At 28.1% G+C, this 10,856-nt stretch overlaps 1 protein-coding gene across 1 annotated transcript in view; it reads left to right on the forward strand.

Annotated features, from left to right (window-relative positions):
* The first annotated feature begins 271 nt into the window (after nt 1-271).
* The window catches only part of LOC105626812 (lachesin), a 110,539-nt gene continuing 99,954 nt past the window's right edge, over nt 272-10,856 (forward strand). The window contains exons 1-2 of the mRNA XM_012208106.1: nt 272-345; nt 5,289-5,457. Coding sequence (XP_012063496.1) covers nt 272-345; nt 5,289-5,457 — 243 coding nt within the window. The remainder of the gene's footprint in view (nt 346-5,288; nt 5,458-10,856) is intronic.

Genomic DNA, 10,856 nt, shown 5'->3' on the forward strand with positions numbered 1-10,856 from the left:
AAAGTCTTTTGCCTTAAATTAGTTCCACTTTTATAACAAATAAATTTGCAAAAAAGTTCTCCGTAATATAATAAATACTGAACATATTTAGCTTGTTGATATTGCTGACGTGCTAAACTGTCGTTTCCTGTTAGCATATATAAAAAAAGATAACTTCGATATTTTAATAGCAACCGTTAATAGCAAGTTAGTAACAGAGTATTCCATCATGAAAAGAAGAAGACAACAAATCCGGATTTGAACATTTATCGTAAGTCGTTTTTCAAAAAACATGACGGTGAATACAGTATCGAAACTCGAAGTATTAGGATTGTCGGGTTTTCGCCGAGACGTCGCATGTCATTGGTATATGTCAATGTATACGGTCAGTACGAAGTCTTCGATCGGAATTGACGGCTGCTCTCTTCCGGTTGAGCAACTAGCCAACTACTCTCCTACTTCACTCTCAAGTGCACCAACTCCAAAGTTCCTCGAAGAGTCGTCACGGACGTTCCGGCGGCAGTCACTTTTCTTTTCTTTTTAGCACCTTCGATTTTCTTCCCACGCCAACAAGCAACATTAAATGTGTGTTCTGCTCACAACGTCGAAAACAGTATTGTGAACGATCGTTTTATTATAATAGCAATAATTTCTTGATTCTACATCTTTTTTTGTTTTAATTATTGTATCAATTAATTATTGTATCAATTTACTAAAAATAGTTTATTACAAATACATTTATATTTGAATACGAATTACGATGTTATAACATCTAACATTTATTAAGAATTTTTAATTTAGCTAACGTAATAAAATCCCTAAACAATGAAAAGAAAAAAAATGGAAAATAATTGCCAATCATTATTTTGGGAAGGTTCATACATATCGCGCACAAGATGTTCGAAACTTATGGCTGATCTGTCGTTATTTCATAACATTATTTGATAATCTGCATTTAATTCTACTATTTTATTTTATGATAAAAACTTCATGTGGTTTCGTGTATTCATGAGCTTAACGAAACGTCCTTTGACGAGCACCAAAAACGTTGATGCGTTTATTAATACGAAAGTCAGGAGTGTGACGTTTGTCAACTGGATGGGGTAAATTTTTTCCTGTGCTCGTCAAACCATTCACGTGATGCTATTTAAATTTTGGCGCATGATGACACACCCTCCCCTCCACTCTTGCATTGTACAAATACAAATACTTTGCGGTTTTTGCGGTTGTACGCAAAGTGTGAAAGAATATGAAGGATTATCCAGCGGCATCGGTTGAATATTTCAGTTTGCTCTGGCACAACGGGAATAATAATGATGAAAATATTGTACGTTTAATATTCTACGAGCACACTTTCAGTCTCGCAGTTGTAACGATATATGCATTTTGGTTCAGCTTTAAACAAGAAGTATCGTCGCTATATAAATTTAAACTCAAATTTCGCGATGCCCCTGTCTGCATGATAATTGGTCGTATTCCGAGTACAGGTGTGTATTCGTAAAAATTTGCGCCAACGAGTGGACCAAGCATTACGAGATATTCCACGAATATCGCATAAGCTTTGACAATATTTGGCGAAATAACGTGAGATACATAAAATATATGCTTTATTTATAAATACAAATAAATTATATATATATATTTTTTTTCATCGTATTATATATATTTTTTAAATATATACAAGTATATATATATATATATTTTTTTTTAATCACATTATATATATATATTTTTTTAATCTTTCATGTGATTGAGTATGACAACATACATGATTTTATTTTGATGTATAGAATGATGATCAAAAACAATGGATTTTTAATGAAACGTGCTATATATAATATAATTTTGATTCATGCATCATTATTTTTTCTAACATTCTATTCAGCTATCATTTGTATCATATAAATAGCTTACATGTGTGTATGCATAATTGCAATCTATTAATACGATTATAGGATTCATTATAAAAATCTGCGAAATCGGATTGTTCGTTCAAGCGTGAATAATTAATCCATTGATGCTAATAATAAAGTATCTTTATATGATAAGCATGAAATCAAATAAGCAAATTTCTGAATTAAAAAGAATGTAAACGAGTAGATTGTAATTAAAATAATTTTACAGGCATGAATAAATAAGCATGAATAAATACTTAAGCGCTACACCATACCATGACGACGCGACAGTTGAAAAAAAAATGCAATTGCATTGAAAGAATAAATTCATTAAAGTGTCTAAAAATTCAGTTAGCTACAGATCTGAAAATAGTTCTGTTGGAATTAATAAAATAATTTTGTAAAACGTTCAAGCTGGTTGTTAGAATGTTATCACTTTTTGCAGTTATCACGTATTGCGATCATACCTTGAGTTTTATACATATTTATAATAATTTGATGATTCAACAAAAGTATTAATAGTAATTTTTGCATTATTGGAATTATTTCCAAATCTGTATCTATTCAAATTTTTAGTTACTTCAGCAAAATCGTTCTTTTCATGCGAAATTTAATTTCAGTTGCGAGAATATTTTTGAATCTGCTGATGTCATCCATTGTGATCTCGTGGATTTCGGAAATGACACGATAGATGTGACCCAACGAGTAATCGTTTCCCGCTAATTTATCTTCGAACGGATCTCATTGATCGACGACTAAAATTCAGCGGAACAGTCTGGCTGTTCAAAGATGAAAAATTCACGAGCCAATACGAACATGACGAATTTTCTATTTGGCCATCAAGAGTTTATCAGTCACAATTATCGTTTTATTGACGCCTCGTTAATGATATCTTTATATACCAAAATATTGTTGAGAGGAGGATAAGTTAATCGTGTTAATGTTTATGGCAATTCAACTGTCATCAATTATATTTTGTGTCACTCATCACCATAATGCGGATTCGCATTATAAAGGCTATGTTGCAAAATTTACTACTAGCGCTAAACATTTAGTTTACATAACGCATACTATAGATTTCCAGTACTTGCAGTGAATTTTTGGAACATAGTTAATGCAATCGGATTAGAACAAAAGTTTATTTGTAGCATTTATTTATATCATATATACATATTTTTAAAGAAATTTGGTAATAATATTAATCGATAGAACAAAATTTCATCTTTAATAATTTATTTCTTTAATTGCGGTAAAATGATTTTTAACGGAGTTGTGAGCAATTAAATAAAAATATTCTTTTTATAGAGGAAAGCCTTTTATTATGAGATAGGATCTAATATGAGATATTGGCAGATTTCTAAACTAATAACGATATCTTGGTTCCACCATAAATTTATTGCTCTTGGATTGAAAATTATTTAGTGACAAATTCATTATTAGATTATGCCTGTAAAAAAAGATTTTATAATTTGGATGTCTTCAAGTTTCATTGACATGGGATTTTAATCCTTGTTTATTATTTATTACGTAAATATTTGGCAATAAATTCTTCATTAATAATTATAGAATAAGATCGTACTAAAAGAAAAATGCGAGATATGTTGAATTGTTAAAAGTTAGATTTGATGATTGTAAAACCGTAAGACGTGGAAATCGAGATGTCCAGGGTATTTCTAATATAAAATTATTGCTCCTATGTCATAACGAAAATCGTTGCTAAAAGTATAAATGTTATTGTACACAGTGTTTGATCTTATCTAAATAAAATTATCTAGACAAAATTTGTCCGATAATATATCTAAAAAACTATTCTTTTTATGCAATAAAGATTTATGAATAAATGTGTGAACGTCAAGCTAGCTCGACTGTGATTGGTTAGTTAACAATGGTTAACAATGGTTATGACGTCTTTGCGATCATGCAACTAATATAGGGGAAAAAAACTGTACAGAATTTTTATGATTCTTTATTGTAATTTTTCATTATTTCTTTGAAAATTGTAAGAGACGAAATAAATAACAAGTTATTAAATATTAAAATTATTAAATTTAATATTTTTTAATTATTTTGAGAAGAAACTGAAGAAATTTAATTTATAAACGAATAAATTGTAGTCTTAAAAGTAAAGAAAATTATCTGGAATTTTTCAGATGAATTTATCTATATTATTTAGATTAATTAAAATATAATCATCTTTATCTTATCTAAGATAAATTTCCAAATTTTCATCTTATCTTTATCCAGTTTTAAAATCATCTATGCACAACTGATTATACTATAATAAAAAGGACAACCGGAATGAACATCGAGTGCCTGTTTCTGATTCCAACTATTTGAAGACGAATCTTGGATGCATCGCATATTAATTTTATGCGCACATTTGCTGTGTCTGTATTTTAGAAAGATTACATAAAATTTTTTTAATTTTTTGCTATACTGATGTACTTTACGTTTTATTATCGATTTCTCGGAGCATCTCATATTAGGAGTACAATTTTTTGACTTTGTCCACTTTTTACATTTCTTTAATTTAAAAAAGAGTAAAAATTCAGATTAGAAAAGCATTCTCCAATGACCTTGACATATGTTGCCAAGGTCATGATCCTGAATGACCTCTAACAGGTTTTAATAATAACTAACTTTTAAAACTATATATAAAAATTCTCTGCTTTAAAATAAGAAAAAGGAAGTCACGTATTCTTATTTATTATTATTTCATTATTTTATTATTATTTATTATTATATTTATTATTATTTCATATGTACTTTAAATATTTCTTTTTTAAATTAAAGATACATATTTTTCTATGTAAATTCTACATCTTTTTTTCGATTTTGTACACGAAGCGACTTTCTTTTTTTATTTGTTTTAGTAGAACTTGTTTATAGTAGAACTTTTTTTTGCCTCACTATTAATAACTTTTAAAGCAGAAAATTTATTTTAAAGCAGAGAATTTTTATATAAAACTTTTTCTGTTAACAATTTTTTAACGAAAGGCGATTGACGGCTAAAACTTGTTGGAGATCGCTCAGGGTCATTGTCCTTGACAACATATGCTAAGGTTAAAGTCATTGGGAGATGCTCCCCTATTCTAAATTTTTACTCAAAATCTATTTATAACTAATCACATGATAAATTTCTTTCAAAGATTGAAACGACATAGGTATTTATTTAATTTTGACTGCATAAAACTTTTCTAATACCTTTCATATGTTGTAGTTGATATAATATGTCAAAGTACATTGAACAAGCACTTTTTTGCAATTTTAATAGGAAATTTTAATAGGAAATTTTAATAGGAAATTTGTTATTAATTGTGACATGGTAAAGCAAATAAATAAAATTGTGTTCAGCACCCAGAAGCCTATCGGAATAATTAAATTCCGTTTTGTGAATTTTTTTTTGTTAAATAGTGTAATTCGTAATTGTTATGTTACGATACATATAATTAATGCAACCTTTTTATATGTTGCAGCGCTTTCCGACCCACCGATATTTGCCGAGCCGATACCAAATGTCACTGTGGCACTGGGAAGGGACGTCAGTCTACCCTGTGTCATCGAAAATCTCGGAAGTTATAAGGTAATACACTGAATTTGAATGCCGAAGTATATGAACGCATGTGGTCACGATCTAAATTGAACGCTTCTTTCTTAGAGAGTTTCGCACAGACAACTGGTTTTTCTTACTCTTGTAAATTTTCTTCTAGAGCATGTTTTCCAAGCGGTCGGAACTTGCCGTCCTTTACTAAATAGAGTTTCCTCAATTATTCGTTAATCGGATTACAAAGAGCGTGTTACAGCTGTGGTCTCGGTAAAGATGTTTCTTACGAAGTTCCGTTTTTTAAATCGTATTTCAGAGTAAAATGCTTAACTTCCTCGTAATGTTTTGCACGTAATGTTTTTGTCTTAATTTCTACTTAAAGTTGATTTTATGTTATCTTCTTATATATATATATGCAATATAATTATCATGGTATTTACATACACATATTATTTCGCAAGTATTTTCTTTCGTAATGAAAACATTATAACATAACAGATAAGAAAAACCAGGTTATATAGTATCAAACGTGTTCTTATATAATACGTTTTCAAATAGTTGCTACACTCTTTTTTAAAGTAATATACAAGTTTGTCGCATATTTTTCATCAACAATATGTAAATAAATACATTATTATTACATTTTAATTACAAATACGTCCAAAGAAACGAACATACATGATGTTTGATGATTATTGTTTAATATTAAGGTCACATACCAACAATCTAGACGTTTCGACAGAGTCTTCATCAATATAAATTAAATTAGCATTCTACTTAATATAAAATATGTTGTCTATCGAAAAAAATTCCATGTCAATTATTCCACTGTAATTAAATCTGATGATAACGGTAAATCATGTCCGTCGTAATAAATGTCCAAAATTTAAAAAATCCAAATAAAAATTTTAACGGCGAGAATCACGTTCAGTTCCATAATGTAAGTTTAGTGTCAAATTAAATTAATAGTAATGATATGAAACAATTTTAACAAAATTTTCAAACTATTCTTATTTGATAATAACGTTCTTTATCGAGTTCTAAGTATGGCTGAGATCGAAAATATATACAATTTCTTTATTATTGATTCATATATCATATTGTTATTATTGACTCATGTAATATTGCAGACCTAGGTAGGATAAAATATGTCTTTTTATTTTAAGAATCTCTATTTGAAATATTATACATCAACAAATCGCGCAAAAAACAGGTTTCCTTGTAAGAAAAAAAGACAGACACGTAATCTGGTATACTTTGTGATCTGCGGGCTCGTCCCGCTGGCATTGAAGACCACTGTTAGGCAACCGTATTGGAAACGCATCAGTTGTCCCGTCAGGGAGTTGGATGCGAGACGCCACTATACCGCAGCCTGCAGGCGATCAACGTTACACACGAACAAACATATCGGCAGGCGTAACGAGCGATGTAGTTTTCCAAAGTGAAACGGCGCTCTGAGGGATATATGAAAAATCGAGGAAATCCTTGAACTTCATTAAAAGTTGTCGATCGTATCGTCATTTCCCTTTTTGCGTTTATCGTTTGGAGTCATGCATACAGTTGAAAAATTTGTGTTAAATTTAACACATTTCACATATCAATTCCTAAAGAATTCATTGAAACTTTTGTGTTAATTTAGCAAGATGAACATATTAGAAAATGATACAAATATTGTATAAACAAATCAACACAACAAATGTACACTGCTGCAATTTCTAAGCAAGTTGTGGAAGTAGGTATATTTTTCAATAAAATTATAATTTATAATATATTAAATTAATAATATTTTATTTATTTATCCTAGAATTTGTATTTTAAAATACGTAATTTTTTACAGTATTTTAAATCCAGTATTATAATATTATCAAGAAAAAATTTAATAAACAAAGATCAAAAAGGTTTTTTGGTCTTTATTGAATTTCAATTTTCTGTGGACATTATTTTTATGTTATTTGTTTACTTACTCATAAATTGTGTTATTTTGACACTAAGAAATCTTGAATATCGATTTAACATAAAATATTCAAATAACGTATAACATAAAATATTCAAATAATGTAATCATATTAGTTAATATTGGAATATGTTAAAAATTCAACACAAAATTTTAACAGGGACCTATTTTAGCATAAATATAAAATGTTTTTATTATGCATGTCTATATATATTTGACGTTAGAAATCCGGTGAGATAAATAAATGAATCATGACAATTTTATGAGAATTTAATCCGGCTGCTAACGATTTTATTATGCTAATGGAAAGCAGATATGCATATCACACATGGCAGTTTATAATAATCGAAGTCTCACATGTTAATGAATAAAATATTATTTTATTGTTAAATGATATGCGACTATTCGTCTAGTATCGAACTTTCCAATTATAAACATAAAGAAGGAAATGTAATTTTTTCGCTATTCTGATAAGGCTCAAATTACGGATAAAATGCCAATTAATTAAATCAGGAAGCAACGTATACCTGAAATGCGTGTGTCTCGCTTCGTTTCTCTCGCGGTTTGTAATTACTTGAAAGTTGTATTCAGATGGATATGTTGTACCGTTAGACAGAAAATTGTAAGCACGCGATTACGTCTCGCACGGATAGTCTCGAGCGACAAATGGGACTGATCGTCAACTGATCGCGCGCAAAAGATATCTGTAATTCCTTGTGAAGTCCATTGATCTCTATACAGGATATATCAGGTAAAATTACTTTATAGATAAAATTACTTTTATTTACAAATATTTTGATGAATATATCTCACAACTATCTTGTCAGATGATTTTTGATTAGCAAAAATATTGGAAAGTTAATTGAAATAGCAATTAATTGCTTTACAGATAATCATCAAAACAATTGAATTATTATACCGATAATATTATTTTGTAAAGCAAATGAACAAGATTGGATAATGATTAAAAAGAATAAAAAGTTAAAAAGATAAAAGTTAAGTTAAAAAGTTAAAAAGTTAATTAATTTACAACTTAATTACATTATTGACTCTTAACTTTTTAACTTAATTTAATTACATTTTATCGGTAATTATTAATTTTTAAACTGTTTTTTTTTAAAGTCAATTCTCAGATATAATATAATGCGAGCGGCTAATGAGTATATAATTTAATTAAGTAATTTTATATTATATAATCGTTATGTGAATAAAAATAATCAGATTTTTTAATAAATGTTGTGAGAAAAGAAAAATACGAAAAATTATGTAAAATGATCAAATTTTTTCTTTTTTTTTTTGGTTGCTCGTTCGAACTAAATTTAACTTTTAACTTTTCCATTACTTTTTTATTAACTTAACTTTTAATTCAATTAATTTCATTATGGATTAATTTGTATTTTAATTAAGTTAAATTTTCAAGGCTTATTAACTTTACTTACTTAACTTACAAGGGAAGTTTCACAACTGTCCGGAACCGACTTGATTCTCCATGAAATATATTATAAAACACGAAAATCTAAGAAACAAATATTTTTTTATACGTATGCTAACTAATGTTCAAGGGATTAAATTCCTTTGAAAAAAAACGGCATTTTTCTTTTGAGACGAATATCATCGGAAGTATAAAAAGATAGAAAAAAATTTTTAAACAGAAGTTGTATGGTTTCAAGAGTACTTTAAAGTTATAAAGAAAAATATTTTTTTATTTTTTTGTTTAACAAAATACTCCCATCACCCATAATTTATTTTAATTTTCAATTTTTTTTACCAAATTAAAGATTATTTTTTTACAAATTTAACCAATATGTAATAAAATTACATTACGACATATCATTTTCGGCAATTAATTATTAACGTTTCCGTATATACGCTATCCATGCCCATATACGTAAGTAATTGTGAACAATAAAATACTTAAATGAATAAGGAAATTGACATGACTGATATTTATAACATTATAAATTATAACATTATAAATTATAACATTATAAATTATAACATTATAAATTATAACATTATAAATTATAAATATTGTTAAGAGTTATAATAATTTTAATTATTTCTCTTTAAAGAGTAAAACTTTTCTATTCATCTCTATATATTACTTCCTTATAATAGCTTAAGATTATTATTCTTTTAAAGTTGCTTTCAGTTTTATACGCTTTATATCTTATTTAATTGTCGTTTACATAATAATTTCTAAACGTACTTAATAATGAAATCATTTCTAAATGTTTATACACAATAAATTTATATTATATTTTGTATCGTTTACTTATTATACTTATTACGATAATAATGATACTCGATGAAAAATGTTTTATACATAATTTTAAACATAATGACTTCAGAAATCTTATTTACACTAATAAATTATTGTAAAATCATCGAAATCTGGTAAAATGACTTCAGGTAGTTAAATAAATTTCTTTTTACAATACAATACATTTTCAGGTACTGTTTTACTATTAAAGAGTAAATATAGATTTGCATAAACGAAATAATATAATGAAATTATAAGTCTCATTTCTATGAGACTTATAATAGTATTTTATACTTTATTTAAGAATTTCATTTTAAAATAATCACAGTCAAATAGTAAAATAGTTATTAATTTAACATTTATATTTCTTACAGATTATTTTAAAATGTGGTTAGAAAAAACTTATTTTCCAAACATTAATTCTAATAGCGTTCTTCTTATCGATTCAGGGATTGGACAAGGTCCCAATATTATTTCAGATTTAACATCTGCAGGAAAACATATTACTATAATACTACTATAATTATACCGAAAGACACTATAAGAAAAATACAACCATTAATTGTTTACGGATTTAGACTTTGAAAAATTTTGCTAAAAAAATTTCAGATATTGTTTTACTATTGAAAAATAATATAAATTTACATGAAAGAAATAATATATTAGGTGTACAACTTTGCTTCCGCCGTTTTCCTATAAATGGCTTTAGCGGTAAGTGATGGTCGAAATAAATAGATCATAGACGTCATACAATAAACTTGGGCATCTGTCAACATAACCCCATAGAAACATTAGTCGATTTGTGTCTGCATCATAAAGTTATTCTCGATTGAAAATGTCAGTTTACGATCCAAATTCTCGTTATTTGCGGGAGGTTTTAATTTTTTGTTTCAATATGAAGAAATCTGCGACTGAGGCTCATCGAATGCTCTCAAATACTTATGGTGAGGCCGCTATTAGTGAAAGAACGTGTCGTGAGTGGTTTCAACACTTTAAGAACGGTGATTTTGACGTCCAAGGTCATGCTCTGTATTTGGTAGGACCAGCTCGGCGTAGTGTATTATGAACTGTTAAAACCGACTAAAACGATCACAGGCGATCGGTATCGAACGCAATTGATGCGTTTGAGCCGAGCATTGAAAGACAAACGGCCGCAATACAACGAGAGACACGATAAAAATGATTTTGCAGCATGACAATGCNCGACTCCATGTTGCGAAA

This window comes from Atta cephalotes, assembly GCF_000143395.1.
Source record: "Atta cephalotes unplaced genomic scaffold scaffold00006, whole genome shotgun sequence".
In the NCBI taxonomy this organism is placed as follows: domain Eukaryota; kingdom Metazoa; phylum Arthropoda; class Insecta; order Hymenoptera; family Formicidae; genus Atta; species Atta cephalotes.